The sequence below is a fragment of the Cyclopterus lumpus genome, chromosome 12 (assembly GCF_009769545.1).
Source record: "Cyclopterus lumpus isolate fCycLum1 chromosome 12, fCycLum1.pri, whole genome shotgun sequence".
NCBI classification, from domain to species: Eukaryota; Metazoa; Chordata; class Actinopteri; order Perciformes; family Cyclopteridae; genus Cyclopterus; species Cyclopterus lumpus.
The window spans coordinates 1,535,115-1,559,728 of NC_046977.1; the positions used below are offsets into that span (position 1 = coordinate 1,535,115).

Below are 24,614 nucleotides of genomic sequence, written 5' to 3' on the forward strand. Positions count from 1 at the left end.
TCGCCGGTGTGTCGTTTCGTCACCTGTCCGTAATACTGATCGGTCACGGCAGGCAGGATCTTGCCCTCTTTCTCGTTGTAGCTCAGGTCCCCGTAGGCGTCGTAGACGTCCATGTCGTCGTAGTCGGTGACGAGGTCCTCCTTGAACCCGTCCTCCAGATCCGTGTAGTCGCCGTCGCCTTCCACGCCCAGGTCCTTTCCGGTGGCGATGGAGCCCCCTGCTCCGGTGCCGGCGCTGGCCGATCCCCCTCCAGTGGTGGAAGATCCTCCCAAGGAGACGGAGCCGCCTCCGGCAGAGCCGCCCCCGATGGTGATGGTAGAACTGCTGCTGCTGCCTCCACCTCCAAGGTGGACTGTACTGCTGCTGCCTCCTCCGCCTCCAAGGTGGACTGTACTGCTGCTGCCTCCTCCGCCTCCAAGGTGGATTGTACTGCTGCTGCCTCCTTCACCTCCTCCGCCTCCAAGGTGGATTGTACTGCTGCTGCCTCCTTCACCTCCTCCGCCTCCAAGGTGGATTGTACTGCTGCTGCCTCCTTCACCTCCTCCGCCTCCAAGGTGGATTGTACTGCTGCTGCCTCCTCCACCTCCTCCGCCTCCAAGGTGGATTGTACTGCTGCTGCCTCCTTCACCTCCTCCGCCTCCAAGGTGGATTGTACTGCTACTGCCGGCGCCTCCTCCACCTCCAAGGTGGGTGGTACTGCCCCCGCCTGCACCTCCAAGGTGGACTGTACTGCTGCCCCCGCCATCACCAGTGGTGTATTTGCCGTCCACGCCATAATCGTATTCCCCGTCGTAGACATCGTAGGAACTTACTCCCTATAAAAACACAATTATAGTCAATAAAGTGTTATATATGACAATCACACTGCATTACGGACCAATTAAAACATACACGTAGCGTCCTAGAGTTGCAGCTGAGAATTATTATTTTCATAATACAGAAATCTGCACATTATAATTTAAAGAGTTTGTTCCACAAAATGTCAGAAAATACAAAGAAATGTTCCTCAAAAGTCTTTTAAATGTCTTGTTTTGCCGAACGGTCCAAACACCCAAAGACCTTTCCTGTTCTATCACATATTTAGAGGAAGGAATGACTTCAACGAAAGGCATTTATCTCTCATCCATTGGCTTTGCTTCCCCATGTGGATTGGTAGATTATAACATGAGGGCGGGCCTAAAGAAGCTTATGCATCCCACACAGAGCATGGAGCGAAGTAGAGAACGGGATCAATGCACCGGTTAGACCTCCCGGTGCAGCACAAACAACCATTAAGAGAGGAAGACGTACTGATGTCTCATTCCTGGTGAGGGTAATCGTGGATCCTCCTCCACCGACGATGACCTTTTCCTCGATTCCGGTCCCTGTGGCCAAGTCAACCTTTCCGTCTGCGCCCAGATCCACCTCGGCGCCGATGCCGGTGATGGTGACGCGTCGAGCGGCGTCCTCGTCGGGCGTCGGCGTGGCCTCGTCGTAGTTCTCGTAGTTCCCGTAGCCGTCGTAGCTCTCGTAGGGACTGGTCTCCTCTCCGTAGGCGTCTCCGGTGTCGGTGGCGGTGCCCGAAGAGCTCGCCGCGGAGCTGCTGGAGGAGCTGGTCAACACTTTGTCCACGGTGGCACCAGAGCCCCTCAGAACCTCCTCCAATCTGGACCCCACGATGTCTGCATCTATCTCCTGAAAGGCACGGACGATACGGTTTACTTTGGGTGCATTCGTATGATTGCATTTTGCATTACTACCCAACGTATATATATATTTATATTATATTTATGTGAAAAAACTAGCATGGGGAGACTACCTTGACTTCTTTTGTTGCCTCAGCATCAGATGTAGAATCCAAAGGCTTGGCATCCCCGTCCTCATAGTAGGGGTATTCATAATAGTAGCTGTCCTCTGTGTTCTAAAGGAGAGAAACATGACACTCACAGTGAAAATCTATAAAAACGTGATCCACGGCTCCGTTTCGCCGCCGGGTCCGGCTGATATACGAGCAACGGGCTCGCCATCGATCAGTGGCGCTCAGGAATGCCCTCAACGCCACGCTGCATCTCCCTGTTGCTACTTGTTACGACTGAATGACAAAGTACTTTTCCAGTGCTCCCCTAAAGGAATATCTTTAGTAAAAACATTTTAAATGATGTACCTTGCAGGCATACAGGCAGGCAAGAAAAGGGTCAAGAGGAAGGACTTCCTGTAACACTTGTCTGACACGCCTTCAATCAGCATGCAGTGTGTTGGTAGTATGTGGTGCAGGGATGCAGGCTTAGGCAAGCACCACTTCATTCCTGAACATTATTAACTAGCATAGCCTGATAACCCCGTTCTGCCCAGTCAGCACTTTCCTCTGGCAGTGCAGTTCTCTGGTATTAGCCAAGAGGCTCTTTCCAGCAGAGGAGCCCACCGAGATCTGATGTGAGCATTACAGGCAATTATGGATTCAGGGGAAATGAACTTCCTTGAGTAAGGTCAGCCATGGGGATACTTTGCTGGTTTCTACAATGTCCTGCATGCAAACATCCTCAGAGCTACCTCTAGTAATGAGCACTGTGAGCTCCGAGTTTCAAAGGAACGCCGTTGTCAGAGAAAGGTCTCGTTACTCACGTATTCGTCTGTGTTGGGGTCCTGGTTCTGAGGCTGGTCGGGCACGGGCACTTCACAATCGGGGCTGTAGTGCTCACAGTAGTCATAGGCAGCGCGGTGGTCTGCTACAATCAGCAGCTGCTGGATGTCTCCCTGGAAACCACGAGAAACAGGAAGTTGTGAGGCCAACTGGACACAGATACAAGTCACGCATTGGAATAAACAAGCAAACAGCGGCGGAGACGGCGGTCTCACACTCGGTGACCCGTGGGGGGAAGAAATGTAAGAGAAGTATAAAAACAAATAGAGATGAGGGAGAACATCTGTATGCATTGTTATCACATGCAGAACGTCCTGAAACTAGGTCAAGTCAGGGGGATCCACGGCTCACTAAATGATGAAGAACTTTGTCCCGGGGTCCAACGGTGAGTGTGAGACACATAGCTGACTTATCTTGAGAGAGAGATAGGTAGGTAGATAGATAGATGGATAGATGGATAGGTAGGTAGGTAGGTAGGTAGGTATGTAGGTAGGTAGGTAGGTAGGTAGGTAGGTAGGTAGGTAGGTAGGTAGGTAGGTAGGTAGGTAGGTAGGTAGGTAGGTAGGTAGGTAGGTAGGTAGGTAGGTAGGTAGGTAGGTAGGTAGGTAGGTAGGTAGGTAGATGGATAGGTATATAGGTATATAGGTAGGTAGGTAGTTAGGTAAGTAGGTAGATGGATAGATGGATAGGTATATAGGTAGGTAGGTAGTTAGGTAGGTAGGTAGATGGATAGATGGATAGGTATATAGGTAGGTAGGTAGTTAGGTAGGTAGGTAGATGGATAGGTAGGTAGGTGGAAACATAAACCATGACCCAGATCTGAGGACATTTTGCCTTTGAGTTGATTATGAAAGATGAATGGATATACTCAGCATCTGTGACATGGAGAACGTGAGCAGACCTGCAGATGCGGAGCCATTCGACTTAAAGGAGTGTGTGCATATTGTGTGCACAGTTATGTGGAGATGAAGTGTGGTGGGACGGGAGTAGAAGTGAGAGATTTAAAGGAAGAGGAAGAAACAGAGATTGATAGAAAAAGAGCAAGAGAGAACAAGAGGGGAAAGCGAAGAGGCTCAGAAGGATCCCCAGGCTACAGAGGCAGCTGTGTGTGTGTGTGCGTGTCTGTGTGTTTGCCACATGTCTGAACAACTTGCATATATGGCAGCAAAACGCTGTACTTCATCTCTCCAAACATGTCCTAATCAAATGCAGTGAAGTCATTCGACATCAATCAAATGCAACGGTAACTTAGCTGAAAATAAAAAAGGAGGTTATGAGAACTATGGGAACGGACCGCCACGGAGGAGGACACGTTTTTAATTATGTAACCAATTGCAGAGCATCTGAAACACATCTCAACATATCTTTCCAGCTGAGCTTCTCCCAGGATGGAGTGCATCTGTGGTCACTCGAACACACCACACACAACTCTGATCTTTTAATAACTCTTGCTCCGGCCACAGCTCATGCTATCAGTTGGGCTTTATGGTGGAAAACAAAAAACACAAAGCCTCCTTTCCAAGGCAGAAAGACTGGAGTGGCTGAGCTCCCAGAGACCCTTTCACACGGCTTCCTCCTCAGCCTCCTCAGCCGGGTTCTGTGAGGAGCCTTTTACTCGTATCAGTTTCTGTTCACGCCTCATCTGGTGTGCAACAGCTGTGCCGAGAGGGGATGCTGGGAATTCAGTGTTTGAAATGAGGTCACATTCAATAAGGAACAACAGAACAGCCCCGCGGTCGGGAGCGTTGCCACTGCTTTCCTATTCATCTGCTTTCCTTTTTTCATCTCTCTCTCTCTCTCTCCGTCTTCCAGAGTGGTCAGAGAGATGTGTCAGGGTGGATCCCGACCGATCCCCGATTGTTCCGGGATGACATCATCAATCAGACACTTTAAGCATTAGGAGATGTGCTTCATGACTTGTAGCCCACAGAGAGAGCAAAGGGTGCTCGTGGAGAGGATCTTCTTGAGGCTGGAGAAGACGATGGCTGCTCTCCATGGCGCTCACTCTACAACCACCGGCGCATGAGAGGGAGGAAAAGCATGAGAAGAAGCTGGAAGGGGAATGTGGCCCTGAGCTGAGCGCTGCTGTAAACGGCGAGGTCATCCACAAAAGCAAATGCAGATGGAGAGGCACATTAACTTTAGAAAACAACATTCTTCACTGGAGTCTGGAGGATGGCCAAGGAGCCACGCAGCCAGAGAAAGCCTCACTCGTAGTTGTGAGTGCGGGGGAAGCTCTGAATCCTCAGCAGACTACATTTCCCACAATGCAACTTCGCCACCTCCCACCCGTGCCGCGCAAACGCAGCCGTCTATCAGCCCGTTTATGACTCAGACTTTCTATTATAAACCTGTGCAGTCCAAGACATTCCTGATGACATCATCGGATATGTAATACACATACAGATATATAATAATCATACATCATTATTTGGAAGAGCACACTCTTTATGATTTGGATCAGATATAAACAATGATGGGAAATGATGCTTATTTTCTTCTTTTCATAACATTGATATAAAAAGTCGTGCGTTCCCATGAACCCGCATGCCTTCACAAACTATGGTCATCGTCTGCTTGTGATTTCCTTTCCATGAACCAGAGCTGCTCTCTTCCCCACATATCGCTCCACAGACTGGTGCCAAACTTTATATATATATATATATATATATATATATATATATATATATATATATATATATATATATATATTTAATAGCTGGAGGGAAGCAGTCAGTGTTCCTATACCATACTCCAGCTGTATGCTCATGTCGAGTCTCTCATTTAGTATTCTGCATATATATTATATATTTACTTTATTAATGAATATGGGGCTGCTTCTCTATATTTTGGGGATTCTGAAATCCGATAGTTAAAACCCAACATTCCTGACCTCAAGTCGCATCACATGTCACATGATTAACGTGCGGAAGAGCCCAAAAAACAAGAGCACACCAAAAGGTGGAAAGAAACCTGGAATTATAGAATCACAGCCAAAGCTGAACCATAACAGACATGCAATCAGCTTTCATATGTGAGAGGGGACAGCGAGGCTTTCCTCTCCGGAGCTCCATGTGGCACATCAGAGCGCTGCTTAAGGCAGAAATGTCAGACAATAACAGGGTTGCTGCTGTCAGCGTCTCCCCGGACTGGGCTGAAATACGACTCTGGTGGAGAGCCTTCGCCTGTGGCTGTTTACGCTACATCTCACTTCTCAGACTCCGTCCTGAAGACGCCGTTGCGTGAACGCACCGTTACACGCACACGGATCCACACGCGATTTTATTTACAGTCACATCGACCGTTGGGCTTTTCACGCCCACGAGTCCGTACTGGATGTTCTGGTGGTGTCCAGGTGGGGGCAGCAGAGTGCTCTAGAGAGCGCCAAGCCAAGCCAGGCATTTGTCTCCATCTGAACCCACGGTCGTGGGGTTTGGGGGGGGGGGGGGGGGGGAGTTTATTGTAATCCGTCTTCTGAATTAAACGATATGATGATGGGACAGAAAAGCAATATTTCTGCGGTTTCCCCAAAACCATCAGGACACGTTGGACAGAACGTTATTGCAACGCGAGTGGCTAAAGTTGAACAACTACGTGCACGCGCGTAAGCTCTCTCTTCTTTTCTGATGAACATGCATACTTTAAGCATGAGCAGCCCAACACTCTTTGTTTCTTCATATCCTGTCAGCTGTTGTGCCAGAGCCAATGGACGGGTGTCCACCCGTCCATTGGCTCTGGCACAACAGCTCACAGGAAACAGAGTCCAGTTGTAGGTTTTTTTTTGGGTCATTTTATTCTAGTTTTCTAATTACATGTCAGCAAAAGAAAAGAAATGGAGCGGTCTCTGGGAGGTCCAGGGCCCTGGCAGCATATATTTACACAGTCACCCCTGAGCTCCGAGCCAGGCCTCGGGTCCCTCTGCCAGCCCACACCGGCACACTCGCCTGGGCAGACTCCAACCTGACCACCAGAAACCAAACATCGCAGGGGTCAGCCCGCCGCACAGAGGCCATAAATCAGCGTGGTTAGCACACACACACACACAAACTCGACGGACGAGGCGTTTGAGTGCACGCATGCAGACGTACACATGCGGAGAACTTTCCCTGCAGAAGTAAAGCGTTTCCCAGACGTGAGGTACGCTCATGCTTTCCCCCTCCAGACTGGAGCTCATTCCCAACCGCCAAGAGCAACAGGCCCGTCTGCCACCCCACTTATCCGCCGCGCGGCACCTTAACCAATCCCTCATCTCCTAATGGCGCTGTCCTGTTTCTCTGGACCCCATCTGGGCCTCTCCATCATCTCGATCCTCAGCGTCCCAGCCCCCTTCGCACCCCCTTCTGTATAAGATCTTAATCCCACGTCTCCCGAGGACCACGGCCAGCCGCATTCACATTTCCTGTTCGTTTGGGCTCGGCCTCATCTAACGGACGTCGGGATCCGAGTGTTTGGTTTGGCCGATTGCGGAAATATACGCAAATAAAAAATAAAAAAGTGCTGAGAGCACACTTCAGGGCTTGCTGACGCAGTAAAGGAATAGCAGAGGGAAGAAGGGGGCCAAAGACTAACATCTGACACGAGTTAGGGAAATTCTCTCAATTATCATGCTGGAAACTCCATCTTCCCCGGGTCTGGGTCCCATTCCTCACCCGAGGTGTATGGAGGCAGTGTGTTCTGACAGTGGAGCGCGACGATACCTTGGACAAGATAACGCTTACCGATGATTTGATATGCTTTGGAAAAGCCCTTTGGGTGTTTTAAGGGATACAGAGTGGACTACATTATGACGACATTATTACAAAGTTAAATACTTGAATCTGTAATAATGCATTTAATAACATCTGGATTAGCGTATGTGTGAATCCAGCGTAGTTCCCAGCTTCTCCACTGACATGATGTTCTGTTGGACCCGTAAAAAACATTTACACTCGACAATTATGTGTGAAAAGCAGCTAATGTAGCCCTGGTCAACTCTTAGCCCTGGTCAACTCTTAGCCCTGGTCAACTCTTAGTCCTGGTCAACTCTTAGCCCAGGGTCAACTCTTAGTCCTGGTCAACTCTTAGCCCTGGTCAACTCTTAGTCCTGGTCAACTCTTAGTCCTGGTCAACTCTTAGTCCTGGTCAACTCTTAGCCCTGGTCTTAGCCCAGGGTCAACTCTTAGCCCTGGTCAACTCTTAGCCCTGGTCTTAGCCCAGGGTCAACTCTTAGTCCTGGTCAGCTCTTAGCCCTGGTCAACTCTTAGCCCTGGTCAACTCTTAGCCCAGGGTCAACTCTTAGCCCTGGTCAACTCTTAGCCCAGGGTCAACTCTTAGCCCTGGTCAACTCTTAGTCCTGGTCAACTCTTAGCCCAGGGTCAACTCTTAGTCCTGGTCAACTCTTAGCCCTGGTCAACTCTTAGTCCTGGTCAACTCTTAGCCCAGGGTCAACTCTTAGTCCTGGTCAACTCTTAGCCCTGGTCAACTCTTAGTCCTGGTCAACTCTTAGTCCTGGTCAACTCTTAGCCCTGGTCTTAGCCCAGGGTCAACTCTTAGCCCTGGTCAACTCTTAGCCCTGGTCTTAGCCCAGGGTCAACTCTTAGTCCTGGTCAGCTCTTAGCCCTGGTCAACTCTTAGCCCTGGTCAACTCTTAGCCCAGGGTCAACTCTTAGCCCTGGTCAACTCTTAGCCCAGGGTCAACTCTTAGCCCTGGTCAACTCTTAGCCCTGGTCAACTCTTAGCCCTGGTCAACTCTTAGTCCTGGTCAACTCTTAGCCCTGGTCAACTCTTAGTCCCGGTCAACTCTTAGGCCAGGTCTTAGCCCAGGGCTTTAGGTTGTATGGAAATCAGCCACGTCTGTGTCTGACAATGCCGTCAAGAACTGTGTTTAGAGGCATGGCCCAACCTGTAAATATGGGCTGTATGAATCTAATCTCCATGCATCCTGAACAATTTACGAATTCGCACCTTTAAATGCCCCTTTTATATTTGTGACACCAAACGAGTCATGAAGACCCAGAGCAGGGCGTCTCCTCTCATGGGGCCATAGCAGCGAAGACATTATCCATCTAGTGACCATCCAAGGTAGAACATGACAAAGCAATCCAAATTCCAAAGCTTTACTGGAGCTCCTGGGTGGAGCTCATCAACGTTACCAAGAGGGGCTTCAAAGGGATTCTAAATGGGGAAGATCTTCTGTAGATATGGAAAGTGGTCACGGTGTTAGCAGAGCCTCGACGCGTAGAACACGTGTACGCCTTGGAAGACGAACGCGCGTGGAACTGTGAACGAGGGGCGCACAAACAGGAAGTGTACGACGATATCAAAGCGCTTAACAAGCATCGAACGCGTGTTTTCACGACTCCTTCCTGGCTCTGGTTGCACCACGTGAGCCACACAACTCGCCCCCATCAGAGGCCTCTTATCGTGTTGCCTTCATCTCCCCCACTCATTCCATCTCTGATCCTTCTATTTCCTTAGATCTCTACCTCAATGCTCCTCTGAAGCACATCACCGACCTATCATCACCACATGCACTTCTCCCCCACCCCCCCACCCCCTTCCCCCTTGTTCAGACCATCAGTCTGGGACAGCCTATCAGCGGATACCAAGGAGACCTCTGGATGATGTCATGCGGTGCGGTTGCTGTTCCAAGACTGACATCAGCGCCTCATTCTTTCCAGAGTGCGACCCAAAGGGCTTTTTGGCTGCGCTGCACCCGGTCCCAGCGCTCCAGCTTCCCCCACTCCTCTCCATCGGGAACATCTCGTTCCTCTGACCTCGGCTGCTCTGCTCCGGCTCTTCAACACGCCGAGTCGACGTCTCTGGATGATCGCGGCCACGTTCGTGCTGGACCTTCTCGCTGTGCAACAATGGAGGCCGGACGAGAACTGGATCCACTTCGGGGTCGGTCCCCCCCGTGGTCCCCTCAGGTGGGCCATGCGTCCCGTTTTGCGTTCCCTCAAAACCAACCCATTTATTTCACTCGGCGCTACTGAGGCCTCAGGTGATCTCTGGTTGTTCTTGGCACAGAACAGGGAAACAACAGGGAACAGCGGAAAGAGAACAGGGACCCCGCTCTGCAGACAGGCGGTGTCATGCACGCCCTGAAGCCTGAACCACAGACTAAATACAACCACAGAGCATGCTTTCAACAGTCACCAGCTGGACTTCATTTAAAGATACTGGTTGTTCATTTCCAAGGAGTAGATGAGCATTGATGACCAAGTAAAATGTAACGGTTACTGGCACACGCTACAGAACCTTTTATATAGCACGATGGTACTTATAGAGGGTAGAAGCTTTCTCTGTGACCACAATAACCAAACCACAAACCACCTCTGCACACAGGGAGTACGACTTACCGTATGCATGACTACTGCTGCATGTCTAGGAAGGCGGGGCAATGACTCGTTTAAGGATTTAATCTACCTCCTCAAGTCTCTTTATGTAAATCTGTTTGGATTTCATGACTCTTAATCAAATTTAATCCCAAAAGAACATAGGGAACGTCTTTCTTGGCACTCTTCCTAAGGATGCATGGAAGTCTAGTGGGTCTTCTTGCTCACCTTTGGAGCTCCGGGTGGCAACCGACTGGTTAAAAGTCAACGCGGGCTCAGGCCGAACCGCAGAGGGGGAGCAGGGAGTAAGCGGAGGAGCGCGGCCGGAGCGTAATTTGGAAACTATGTGGCATATTTTCCATTTTCTGCACGCACTGGAGCCTGTCCTGTCTCCCAAACGGTGGGACGCACAGCAGGAGGGCTTTAAACATCGCGCACGCCAAAATGTCTGTCTGTTCCCACGGTAACAGAGGCCGGCAGCTCGGGTGACGTTTTAAATAGTTCCCCCGTATCACTTCGATCTCGTGACGAGCGCTTCGATGGGGCGATAATGAAATTACAGAAGGACCGGAGGAATTTAATAGTGGCCATTAGGCTTAGGGCTGGCACATACACACACACACACACACACACACACACACACACACACGCGCACACACACACACACACACACACACACACACACGCACACACACACACACACACACACACGCGCACACACACACACACACACACACACACGCACACACACACACACACACACACGCACACACACACACACACACACACACACACACACACTTCTGTATTCATGCCTCATTAAATAGTTCAAGTAATTTCCCTAGAATGTGAACACAATCCCTGCAACATAAAACACTGTTGTACTTCCCTGCTTTGCTCATTAAACCACATTTAACCCTGTTATGTGTATATAAATACACAGAAATACAGTATTATACATACATGTACAGTAATATACATACATGTACAGTAATATACATACTTCAAATCTGGCTTTGGTCGCAAGGCTGTGAATGAATGGTTTTGAGTGATGGAAAGAAGCAACGTGTTTCATATCCCCTCAGGTATATCTATATATAAATATATCCAGTATATATAAATATATCCATCTCCCGTGACGTCATATTTCATTCTTTTCGTCTGCTCTGGCTGAGCAGCAGTGAGGTTAAAGGTCAGCTGGCTCAGCATCAGTCACATCAGTCAGCCTCTGTTACTAATTATTATTGAGGGCCTCAGCGTCACCGACTAATCCCCCTTTAAACAAGCACAACTCTGACGGGACAAAGACAACACTGTGTGTGTGTGTGTGTGTGTGTGTGTGTGTGTGTGTGTGTGTGTGTGTGTGTGTGTGTGTGTGTGTGTGTGTGTGTCGAGCAAGGGTCATGTTTAAGAGCCACAAATATCCACACAAAAGCTTGTATAAGAACTCCCTTCCGTGACTTCAGGTGTCTGTGGAAAAGCCCCGACAGGCTTCCTGTCACTCGTCAGATCAAATCATTCGTCTTTCACCTCCGAGCCACGAAGCGTTTGCACACATGAAAAGAGAAAAGATGGGAAGATGTGAAGGTTTCATTTTGGGCCGTGGGAGATGTGGCACCTTTAAATTAAATCCACAGGTCTCTATGGAGGATGTGGACCCCGTTCTGTTACCAGCATTCACCCCACCGCCATATGTGTCCGTACTGGAGGTAGAATGGAGAGTCTAATGCTACTCTAATGCTTAAAAAGGATTTTTAAATCAACCATCGTCCACAAAATGTACTGTTTTGGATGTGAAATGCCAAATTAAAATCAAGAGACACCGAGTGGTGCAATAATAGAATAGCATTTGAAACTAGATGAGGAGTAAAAGCGTAACGCCTACCTCGAAGACTTCCTCGTCCAGTATTCTAGTTCCAAACACTACGATTCCCTTGGTGTCGATGATGGGGTGAGGGCTTCGCAGCAGCTTCTGGGCGGCCTTCTTTTTACAGTCCAGAATGAGGGTGATGGTCTGCTTGTGCACGCTGATGGCCACTCGATGCCACCTGCAAGGGGAAAGGGAGGTTAGTGAGTCACACACACACCGCTAGACGCGCCCGTGTAATAACAATAATCAATAATCTCGTTTTTCTCTCTTTCTTACGATGCAATGTATTGTTTTATTCGGTGAAACTAATCTATAAAGAAGGTCCACATGGAATGGCGAGGTGGCAGACCGCTACGCTGCACCTGGGCGAGGGGAACTAAACCGGCATCAAAGCCTCACACCTGGACTCTTGATTAGAGGGGAGGACGCAGGTGCACCTACTTTCCGTCCGCCAGGTTGACTCCCCTGAAGAGCGGGTAGTCCTCGGGGCTGGGTTTGCCCGTGTGGTCCTCGTACAGGAACACCGGCGAGCGGCCCACCTCCAGGCCCAGCTGCTGGATGCCCTGCTCGTTGTACACGGACAGCAGGAAGGACTGGCTGCCCTTCTTCGGCTTCACCGTGGCCAAGATGGAGAAGTCCTCCGGGAACACGTCGCCTGGAGGGGGGGGGGTTATGAACCATTCATCAGTGCTCAGGGTGCTGTCACCTTATTGTTCATTAAGGGAGAATATTATAATATAATGTGTTTACTTCAAATGGAAAGCAATGTTTCACTTAGTGAATGTTTAATGTAAATGAAAGAAATGTTACGAACACAGACAGAAGAATTGGGAAGATGGGATTTGAGCTCCGAGAGGAAGCTAAGAAGAAGAAGAAGAAGAAGAAGAAGAAGAAGAAGAAGAAGAAGGAAAAGAAGGAGAAGGAGGAGAAGAAGAAGAAGAAGAAGAAGAAGAAGAAGAAGAAGAAGAAGAAGAAGAAGAAGAAGAAGAAGAAGAAGAAGAAGAAGAAGAAAAGTTAGAAGTACAAAGTGGAGCGTTTCCAGCACAGGATGAGAACCATAATGACTAAAGCATGTGGTCCTTCAGACCTCCGGCTCTTGTCTCTCCTCCCGGAGCCGATCGGTCTGACAGACACTGAAAGATGCTCCAAATAAAGGTCTGAGATCAGGAAACAAGAGTAAAGAAAAAGAAGAAACGTACAGGAGACGAGTTAAAGACTCAGAAGTACGGAAATACCCAGAATTCTTTGGTACTCAAAGGCAGAGACAGGCTCAACTAGTTCCTCCATTTGGCTGAAGCGTGTGTGTGTGTGTGTATGGGGGGGGGGGGGGGGGGGGGGGGGCACAGAGGCAGACAGATGCCCTCTCTGGGGTGTTCTCAGGACCCCCGAAAGAGGGGGAAGAGATGCTCGCTATTGTCGAGATCGGACAACGCTTTCCGCTTGGAGGCTTTTCCGATCTTCTAGTTTGAGGCAATCCGATCTTTGTTGTTCAGAGAGAACTCGCTCTCTGGATTCTGTCCACGCCGAGAGACCGCTTTGGATTCCATCGGCAGAGCTTTGCCAGACGGATGGAAAAAAGAGAGGCGGGGTTTGGGAGGCCGGAGTGTTTTTTTTCCAGTAGCACCTTGTGCAGCCATCAAACCCCCGAACTCTGCCACCGCCGCTTTCTCAGAATCACCGGAGACGGGCTGGAGGGGAGAAAGGGAACCTCGGGAGATAGTGGTGAAAAGAAAAGAGTAAGAATAGAAGCACCGTTCACTCTCTTTTCTCATCGTCTTTCAGCCACTCAACATCTGGGTGTCTGTTTGCCTTCCTGTCCTCCCCCCTCCCTCCCCCTTTTTATACGATTCCTTCTTTCATTAATGGCAGGCATCAAATCTCATCATGCGGAGAGAGAGAGAGAGAGAGAGAGAGAGAGAGAGCACATGCCTTGGCAGCGCGCTCCCTCAGGAATTCGGCTTGGCTTCGTATGAGAAAGATTGTTTTAATTGACAGACGCTTCGACAGGATGGTGCGAGGCAGAGGAGAAGAAGAAACGAAGAGACGGAGAGATGAAGAGACGGAGAGACAGAGAGACAGAGAGACGGAGAGACGGAGAGACAGAGAGACAGAGAGACGGAGAGACGAAGAGACGGAGAGACGGAGAGACAGAGAGACGGAGAGACGGAGAGACGGAGAGACAGAGAGACGAAGAGACGGAGAGACAGAGAGACAGAGAGACGGAGAGACGGAGAGACAGAGAGACGGAGAGACAGAGAGACAGAGAGACGGAGAGACGGAGAGACGGAGAGACAGAGAGACGGAGAGACGGAGAGACGGAGAGACGAAGAGACGGAGAGACAGAGAGACGAAGAGACGGAGAGACAGAGAGACGGAGAGACAGAGAGACGAAGAGACGGAGAGACGGAGAGACGAAGAGACGGAGAGACAGAGAGACGAAGAGACGGAGAGACAGAGAGACGGAGAGACAGAGAGACGAAGAGACGGAGAGACGGAGAGACGAAGAGACGGAGAGACAGAGAGACGAAGAGACGGAGAGACAGAGAGACGGAGAGACGGAGAGACGGAGAGACGGAGAGACGAAGAGACAGAGAGACGGAGAGACAGAGAGACAGAGAGACGGAGAGACAGAGAGACAGAGAGACGGAGAGACAGAGAGACGGAGAGACAGAGAGATGAGGAGACGAAGAGACAGAGAGACGAGGAGACAGAGAGACGGAGAGACAGAGAGACGGAGAGACAGAGAGACGGAGAGACGGAGAGACAAAGAGACAGAGAGACAGAGAGACGGAGAGACGGAGAGACAAAGAGACAGAGAGACGAAGAGACAGAGAGACGAGGAGACAGAGAGACGGAGAGACAGAGAGACGGAGAGACGGAGAGACAGAGAGACGGAGAGACAAAGAGACAGAGAGACGGAGAGACGGAGAGACGAAGAGACGGAGAGACGGAGAGACGGAGAGACGAAGAGACAGAGAGACGGAGAGACGGAGAGACAGAGAGACGGAGAGACGGAGAGACAAAGAGACAGAGAGACAGAGAGACGGAGAGACGGAGAGACGGAGAGACAGAGAGATGAGGAGACGAAGAGACAGAGAGAGGAGAGACGGAGAGACAAAGAGACAGAGAGACGAAGAGATGAGGAGACGAGGAGACGAAGAGACAGAGAGACGAGCAGACAGAGAGACGGAGAGGCAAAGAGACGGAGAGACAGAGAGACGGAGAGACGGAGAGACGGAGAGACGGAGAGATGAGGAGACGAAGAGACGGAGAGACGAAGAGGCAAAGAGATGAGGAGACGAAGAGACAGAGAGACGGAGAGATGAGGAGACGAAGAGATGAGGAGACGAAGAGATGAGGAGACGAAGAGATGAGGAGACGAAGAGACGAAGAGGCAAAGAAACGTTGAGACGAAGAGACGAAGAGACAAAGAGACGGACAACCCCCTATGAATGCCATCGTCTGGAGGGGTCGGGGGGTTTGGTGACGGAAAGACTTGAGCGGGCGGAATGGAATGAAATAAAAGTTGTGATGCAAAAGAGAAACCAGACGAAGGACGTCCTGTTGGAGGCAGACGTCAGAGACACGAGACACTCGTGTTCCACAATTTGTTCTTATTCTGTTAATACTTCTTGGTTTCTGGGATTGGCTGATGTTTTTTTCTTTATTTTTGCTCTAGTTTTAGGTCATTAAATATGTACGAGTGGTCGACAGCATTCTTCCCAAGATGAGAAGAAAAAAACACACATCTTGTTTCCACAGCGCATGAATATCAGAAAATACAGAAAAGAGCAATTACAGTGAATAGATTCAATTCAGCCACTAAGTTTATTTAACAGCATCTCAATACGACTGCGGAAGTTCTTCCTCCATCTGCCCTTTTATATTTAGGTTTAGGGGGCTAATCGATCACCCATCAATCGAGTGGGATTCATGATTCGGCACACAGTGTGTGTGTGTGTGTGTGTGTGTGTGTGTGTGTGTGTGTGTGTGTGTGGGAGGGGGGTCAGGGAAGCTCGGGTTTCTGTGGAATGTGTCTCTCTTTGGGCCACCAGATGAGAGATTCCTCATCCCCCCCCCCCCCCATGTGGTGTGTGAGGACCTGGTGGGGATGGGAGGGCCCTGGTTCCAGGGAGCCCTGGGGGTTCACACCGGCGGCCTCTTCATCAGTGTGAGGACTCAAAAGGTTTCGAGAGTCCGAGACACACAGAGACATCCCTCAGACGACCCGTCAGTTTCCTCCAGATTAAATTACCAATTAAAGTTGCTTTCTTATTTCGATAAAATAGCTTTTATTTAGCTTGACGGAGAGAGTGGTTTTCCACCCCTAAACTCTTCTTCTTCATCATCTACCGAACGTCTCTGAGAACGCCACAAAAGCCGTGGAGGGGTGGGAGCTGGTCCAGCCCCCTCTTAGAGGATCCTCTCCAGTGTGCATACAATAGCAGGTAAACGGGGTAGAAAGTCCCGTGTCCTTGTAATTGGTCATTCAGTCATCGCCGTGTCCAAAATCCCTCCTTCTGGATGAGAGGAGCGGCATTCCAGTGGGATTGCGCAATCGCTGCAGAGACCAACAAAGTGTGTTGGTGTGCAAAAAAAAAAAAAAAACTAAAAGAGGGAAACATAGACAAAGAGAGTGAAAGAGAGGAAGATGGATGTGACGGGGGCTCCGATGGGGGAAGGACTCGGGATGCAAGTGTGTTCAAGTTCAAGACCCAAACACCAGCAATAGTCAAACAGAGAGAGACGGAGTAGCATGCTGTCATTACGTCTTTTCATTTGTATGGTGCATCTATACAATCAGACAAGCACTAGCTTAGCATAGCCATGAGGATGTGGCTCTCAGCCTCCTGATTGTCTTAAATATGAAGGAATCTATCTATCTATAACACCATAATGTGTAAACCTGTGCATGCTCTGCAGAGCGAGACAGTCAAGGGAAGCTAAAGAGGTTTCCTTCTCAGTCGCACCGTAAAGGGCTCTTCTGTTTCCTTCACATGAATCATCCCTTCCACATGTTTGCCTAATGATTGCACGTCTGCACTCGCTCCCTTTCTGTTTCCATCACCGCGGATCGTCTGTGGTTTACGGGGTCACGGGCTGGGACAGCGTTCTGGTTTTTTATTACCACCGTTAGAGCAAAACGAGCACGTCTGCACACCTTTTGTTTTCTATATGTGGCTTTTTGGAGGCAGTGATGATAATTTATGCAAATTGTCCCTCCGGGCTTCAGGCCAAAGTCACAACTCAGTGGCAAACTTACTTTAAAAAGGGAGAAGAAGAATGAAAGAGATAAGTTGAGCTGCACATTGTCTTAATGTGGACCGCGTCACAGGAAGTGGTTCTGTGTGCACCTTTAGACTACGTGGTGCCGGTTGTGAACCCCTCAGAGTCCCTTTGTTTCATGTAGACTGTTATTTCAGATGATCCAGAGCAGCGTGTGTAATTATAGCCTGTGTGTCTGAGCAGAAACTCATGTGGGCTCCGCTGTCATGGAGCTTCAAAGAGCTCCGCGGTTAGATTGGAGAGCGTGATAGGGCACGCAGGCCACATATGAGCTCCGTGGCTCTGCCCTAAGCCCCGAAGAAGAGCCACGACGTGGATCAAAAGGTCCTCCGAGGCCAACGCAAGAAGACCGGGAGTCGGGCCGCCGTCCAAGCTGCGCTGCGTGGACGATTAGCTCACAGGAACGCTTTTTATGTGTGCTTTTTTTTTTTTTTTTTGTCTTCTTTTGGAAAGTCGGTTGTTTCGGTCGGGGAGTCGTGGTTTTACATTTCTGCGCCGGGTAAAATGAAACGGAGAGGAAGCCGAGCGCGTCTCACCAGACGAAGGTTAGATTAAACACGAAGGGAGAAAACGCAGCGGTCTCTGAGAAATGATGGAGGGGAAAATACTCAGGCACCCCAGAGGAATGAAGGGAAAAAAGGAGGGAGTGAGAGTGAGGGAGTGAGAGAGAGAGAGAGAGGGAGGGAGGGGAGAGAGGAAAGTACTACAGCAGCGCACCATGAAGCTGTAACCCAAAGCCACGTCAGCACAATAGAACAAGGAAACTTCAGGGCCCAGACTTCCACCCCTCTTCCACCCTCTTCCACCCCTCTTCCACCCTCTTCCACTCTCTTCCACCCCTCTTCCACCCCTCTTCCACCCTCTTTCACCCTCTTCCACCCCTCTTCCACCCCTCTTCCACCCCTCTTCTACCCTCTTTCCACCCCTCTTCCACCCCTCTTCCACCGTCTTCCACCCCTCTTCCACCCCTCTTCCACCCCTCTTCCACCCTCTTTCACCCTCTTCCACCCTCTTTCACCCTCTTTCACCCTCTTCCACCCCTCTTCCACCCTCTTCCACCCCTCTTCCACCCTCTTTCACCCTCTTCCACCCCTCTTCCACCCTCTTTCACCCTCTTCCACCCCTCTTCCACCCCTCTTCTACCCTCTTTCACCCTCTTCCACCCTCTTCCACCCCTCTTCTACCCTCTTTCACCCTCTTCCACCCTCTTCCACCCCTCTTCCACCCTCTTCCACCCTCTTCCACCCCTCTTCCACCCCTCTTCTACCCTCTTTCCACCCCTCTTCCACCCCTCTTCTACCCTCTTTCCACCCCTCTTCCACCCCTCTTCCACCGTCTTCCACTTCCACTCCTCTTCCACCCTCTTCCACCCCTCTTCCACCCCTCTTCCACCCCTATTCCACCCTCTTCCACCCCTCTTCCACCCCTCTTCCACTCTCTTCCACCCCTATTCCACCCTCTTCCACCCTCTTCCACCCTCTTCCACCCCTCTTCCACCCTCTTCCACTCTCTTCCACCCTCTTCCACCCCTCTTCCACCCTCTTCCACCCCTCTTCCACCCCTCTTCCACTCTCTTCCACCCCTCTTCCACCCTCTTCCACTCTCTTCCACCCTCTTCCACCCCTCTTCCACCCTCTTCCACTCTCTTCCACCCTCTTCCACCCCTCTTCCACCCTCTTCCACCCCTCTTCCACCCCTCTTCCACTCTCTTCCACCCTCTTCCACCCCTATTCCACCCTCTTCCACCCCTCTTCCACCCCTCTTCCACCCTCTTCCACCCCTCTTCCACTCTCTTCCACCCTCTTCCACCCCTATTCCACCCTCTTCCACCCCTCTTCCACCCCTCTTCCACTCTCTTCCACCCCTATTCCACCCTCTTCCACCCTCTTCCACCCTCTTCCACCCCTCTTCCACCCCTCTTCCACCCCTCTTCCACCCTCTTCCACCCTCTTCGACCCCTCTTCCACTCTCTTCCACCCCTCTTCCACCCTCTTCCACCCCTCTTCCACCCCTCTTCCACCCCTCTTCCACTCTCTTCCACCCCTCTTCCACCCTCTTCCACCCCTCTTCCACCCCTCCTGCAGCATCAATTATCACAGGGCTGGATTTTTCCTGCATCTGCTGTGTTTCCAAAGGGGAGGAATCAGCGTGCATTATCTTTTTCTATCCCTAAATGATCTTCGATAATGTGCGTGACTAAGCATCCGGACTAACTCTCTTACCAGAGTGGTCCAGCTGTGCTCTTCTTTGTTAACATGTGCAAGGCTTACAGCAACAGGCCGACATAGAGAGTGTGTTAGTAGAAGGGGAAGACACGTTCACAGGGGAGTGAAGTGTGGAAACAGCAGGCTGGAGATCCCATAAAGCAGAGGTAGAGTTGACATAAATAATCAAGTTACAGGAGCCTATAAAGCTGCTGCCTTGAGGGGAAGGACAGGAACAGGCTGGGAGGGAGCAGGTATAAGTTGCTTTGCACCCACGGTTAAATTGTGTAATCCCAGTTTACTGTGATGTGGGGGGTAAAAGGTCATAAACGGAACCAGATGTCGAGGCAACGTGTAAGATAAGTTGAAGATCTTGGGAGAACCCTCAGTAAGGGTTAACCTGGAATAGTTAGAATGGAAACATGAAACTGGTCCGGAGAGAAGACGTAAAGAGACCAACGGTCCAGTCAGACCCTCACCTGGATACAGCTGTTTGGTGGGGGCGCTGAGCTGGGCGTCTTTGGATACTCGGTAAGCCACATCGGGTCCTTGTGTCGACCTCCGATGTGAGCAGAAGCCCGTCGATTTTGTAACGCCCTCGGGTAAACTGGGAAAATCTAAAACCTTCAAGAGGTCCGCCGGTTCCACTGCAGGGAGAAGAAAGAGACACACAGAGAGACGGTTAAAATGGCACTTGAATCGTGTCAAGATGCACAGCACAAACATCATATTCTTCATACATTGCGTAATATAGACACATCGCTCTGAAAGCCCAGAACCGTGGCCTCTGTTTTCTGTCTATTAGCTGTAGTTACTCAGCAGGAGATCCCCGTGTCGCGGTCCAGAGAAGGTTTTCAGAGAGCCCGTTTATAGATGGCCGTGACCACAGGTTACCGCTGCAGCATCGAACCCTTCCATCAAAGTCCATCCTTCCGTCACCTCCTCTCGGGCCACAACCGTGCAATTAGCACACTTTGGGGCCGGTCGCCCCGGCTGTAACCAGGTCGGCCGCAGAAAGTACACTGGGTCAGAACCACGTGACCACGGGGTTTGAACCCTGGACCGCACCCTCGCACGCCAAAAGAACCAGCCGGGACAAACAGCTGTTCCTGCAGCCGGATGCACACACACACACACACACACACACACGCACACACACACACACTACCAGCTGCACGATGAAGGAAGCCATTAGCACCCAGCCTTGGGTCATGTCTATAGGGAGAGTCACATGAGGAATGGGTGCTGTCAGGGTGTTCTAGAGCGAGGGGGGCAAACTAAACAGAGAAGGGTTTTATGGCACAGGAGTTTAAGAAATAAAACAAAAGCATGCGGTGGAATTCTGCCTGGTGCATTTTTGTGTTGGCATGTGAACGTGGAGTTTCAAAGCATCCACATTACACACACACACACACAGGTACAGAAGTCCCAGTGTCCGGCTACAAAGACCACACACGCCGTTCAGAGAAGAAAACAACTTCAATAGCCCCTCCCCCCCCCCCCCCCCCCCCTCCATCTGAGAGTGAAAGGGATGCTGGGAAAAGGTGGAAAGGCGAAGGGGCAGAGCGAGAGTGTTTGTACACTCCTCGTCACTCTGCAACAACCTCCAGCTGGATGTCATTACACATGGCTCGCGTTCAGCGGAGATCAATTAAAAAAGAGACGGGGTGGGAGGGGGGGGGGGGGGGGGGGGGGCACATTCTTAAACAGAGGTCTCCATTTAGGAACACTCTGGCTGCACGTGTCCGTCGACAGCTGTACAGTGAAGGTGGAAAAAAAACAATTCCTCCCCTCCCCGAAGTCTGATTGCACGCTGCCTCCATTATCTCATCAGCCTCAAATGTATGAAGCACAGTCGCACAAAAAACCCACAGACGTTAGTCACGGAGGAGGCCGACTTGTTTTAATAAGACTTAAACTCACAGTTTATACACGCAAATAAATATCAACCGTCTGGAACAAGCCTCCGAGTGTGTCGAGCATCTCGAGGACAAAGCGAAGGATGAATTGGGCGTGAGGTGGATGTTCTCATCTCGTCTATTATACGATCCAAAATGCTGCACTTGTTTGTTCGGTACACTGATCAAAGGGTCCAGATGCCAGAAGCACCTCTCATACAGAGAGCTGCTTGCCACAGGATGGAGGGGCCTGAAAGCAGGTGAAGGCCTCCACAGAAAGATGGCTGCCTGTCGTCGGCTCATAATAAAGACAAGCAGAACCTCCCCCACCAGCCAGAAGATGTCTCATCCACCCACCCTGAGCTGATGAAGGAGGCTCCTGATGAAGACAGGCAGAACCTCCCCCCCCAGCCAGAAGATGTCCCATCCACCCACCCTGAGCTGATGAAGGAGGCTCCTGTAATGAGCTCTGTGATCATTTACTGTGACGAATGCCTCAAATCGATCCGCCGTGACTGGAAAACAAGCTTGACGTCGTTATCCATTATTCGTCTACAAGCGACTCGGATCGGAGTCTGTTACGCTGGTTGCTGAGCAACTGAGGCGTTCAGGGACCTGAATGCCGACAGTAAACTTCTGGAAAGTCCAGTGTCCGAAGATTTAGAGCACAGGACCTCAAGGTACCCAGGAAAGCATGCGCGTGCTTCATTCCAACACTTACATTGTGGACTATAACTTTATAAATGAGCATCTTTAACTAATTTGGTCTAGCTGGCGGATGCTCGATGAGAAATACAGCATTAAAACACAATAACTACATGTTTTAGAATGGCGTCGTCCTGAATGCGTCATCGACTCAGAAAACAAACCCGTTAAATCGTCTGTTGACCAGACTCTAAAACTGGAATATATTTAGCATCCGATGGACAAACATCATGCCGAATATTAACAAAAAGTCAGTTTCAGCGAGGCAACCAACAGCCGTGAGTGACACATAAACTGCCGCTTGAAGCATTTCATACGTGTTTAACCAGGAGACTTCTGGTCGTTGCTGACCCTTTTCTCAGCGAGGCGTTCCCACCAGTGACCCCCTTCAAACCAACAGCACGTGATTCCCTTGGGAAATAAAGCAATCGATCACCGGCAGTTAAACACAAGAAGGAGCCCATACAAGGCATGGAAAGGAGCTTGATTATCAAACAATTAATGGGAAAATGACGGCGCTCGTATGTCACTCTGAACCCCTCGGCCACGCTAGTAGGATCTGCCAGCGGTCGATCACATGCATGCGGGGGTCAGGCTGCTGAGTGGTAACCAGCCAGCCCTAAGGGCGCCTCCCTTTTCAGTCTCTCTCCCCCGTTCCCTTGTATGGACACAACCTCGCATCGGCCCTGCTGCTGGAGACACTTCCTCGTGGTAACGCGCATACAGGTGGACGAGGACTTCATCCTGTCGACGTGGAAACACATCGGCTGAACCGATGCTCCACCAGCAGAGGACGGGTTGGATGCCCCCAACAAGACATTTTTATTACTTTACAGACGACAACATCACTCGAATGGAGCTCCTTTGGGCTACATTCATTGAATATCATAACGATATGTCATGATAACAATAACAACGTCATAGCCAGCTCAGCACCAAAGAGAAGGAAGGAAAGGGGGGGGTTGGGGGTGAGGCTGTGAAGAGCATCCAGTCGATGCTAACGGTGTCACGACCCGCTGAGGAGAGTTGCTTTTGCTAATCCACACTGACACAAACTAATCCCATGAACATCAGACGCTTTTTGGGTGGAGTGTGGGGGGGGGGGGGGGGGGCGGACAATCGTCATGGCGATGCCACCTTGTTGCGTACCTGATGGCCATGCCTTCCCCTTTTCCATCGCTCCTTCCCCCGTCACATTATCGAACTTTCCATTTCCCATTTTCTCGTGTAAAAAAATCGGTTGCATTCATTTTCTTCCGCCCCGGGTTTCTCGGACCCCGTGATGGATCTAAAAGCGGCCACAGGGGGGGAGGACACGGGGGGGGGCTCTTCTGGGTCGTCTGGAGGTGAGCCAGGTGGAGACGGACAATTAGCGGCTTACAGGGAAAAGAGAGGAGGAAGGTGAAAGGATAGCGTAATATATCTCGGTCAAGACAACCAATCACCGACTCCACCGGTCCACCGGCTCCACCGGCTCCACCGGTCCACCGGCTCCACCGACTCCACCGACTCCACCGACTCCACCGGCTCCTCCGGTCCTATGTCCTCACACACCTTCATTCATGGGTCTCCGTCACCGGCAGTCGACCTTCCAGAGGAAGCTGTCCCGACCACATCCTATGGGTCTCAGTCCCACCTTGTTAGGCTGAGATGTTTACCCACTTAGTGGGGCAGATCCCTTGAGAGACCTACACCTCTACCCCCCCTACACCTCTACCCCCCACTACACCCCCCCCCATCTGACCACAACCCCTCACATCCAAGAGGCTACACAGAAACTGTTCACACGACGCGGCCTTGTGTACATTTGCTCTCTGCCGGTCTGCCGTCACCCTTCTGGAGCTTTTACTCATTTCATGGGACTGAGAAAAGCAAAACGAAGAAGAAGAAGAAGAAGAAGAAGAAGAAGAAGAAGAAGAAGAAGAAGAAGAAGAAGAAGAAGAAGAAGAAGAAGAAGAAGCAATGCTGTCAATACAATGCCTCCTTTTAAAGGCGTAGTGCTCTTTGGAAGCTTTTTCTTTGGCCTCTCACGTCGGCTCCATGGACACACGGGGGAACTATTGCCTGCAATGCTGCGCTCGGCCACTAGGCCTCTGGTGTCCACAAGTAGATGTGTTTACAACACAATTACAAGACTCATTAAAGCAGAACCTGTTAAAGGAGGATTGAAAATATGGGTTCTGGCAACTCAAAGGATTCAAACAGGATTATGGCACTTAGTTCATCAAACTCAGCCTTGTGCTATGAAACCCTCATCTCAAATGCTTTAAAGCTCTTTTATTCTGGAAGATAAACTCTTAGACAGCTGAGGTGTCAAGTGTCTACTTCTATTCCCACAGGCAGGTCTTCTCAGGCTGTGTGCACAGTGGGAACGTATCTTCGGCCTTTTATGGCTTTGATTTGTCCGACGTGGACTGGATGAGGCTGCAGCAGAGCAAACGGGTAATGAATTCATAAACGTACGAGCAGCTTATGTGTGAATTGTTAAAAGAATGCGTGGTGAAAGTCACCAAGTGGGCATTTTTCTTTCTCTGAACAGGAGCTCGAGTGCCAGATTCATAATCCGGCTCTCGGGCCCGGTGCCAGAGGTGAGGTGGATCCCATTCCCCTCACCTATCCATCTACCCTCGAGTTCCACACGTGCACACACACACACACACACACACACACACACACACACACACACACACACACACACACACACACACACACACT

At 50.4% G+C, this 24,614-nt stretch overlaps 1 protein-coding gene across 2 annotated transcripts in view; it reads right to left on the reverse strand.

The window, feature by feature from the left end:
* The window catches only part of col5a1 (procollagen, type V, alpha 1), a 67,245-nt gene that overhangs the window by 33,324 nt on the left and 9,307 nt on the right, over positions 1–24,614 (reverse strand). For both annotated transcript variants that reach the window (XM_034547354.1, XM_034547353.1), the window contains exons 2-8: positions 19,776–19,943; positions 12,248–12,461; positions 11,822–11,984; positions 2,602–2,733; positions 1,799–1,900; positions 1,291–1,674; positions 24–815 (exon numbers count right to left, since the gene is read on the reverse strand). In XM_034547354.1, coding sequence (XP_034403245.1) covers positions 24–815; positions 1,291–1,674; positions 1,799–1,900; positions 2,602–2,733; positions 11,822–11,984; positions 12,248–12,461; positions 19,776–19,943 — 1,955 coding nt within the window. The remainder of the gene's footprint in view (positions 1–23; positions 816–1,290; positions 1,675–1,798; positions 1,901–2,601; positions 2,734–11,821; positions 11,985–12,247; positions 12,462–19,775; positions 19,944–24,614) is intronic.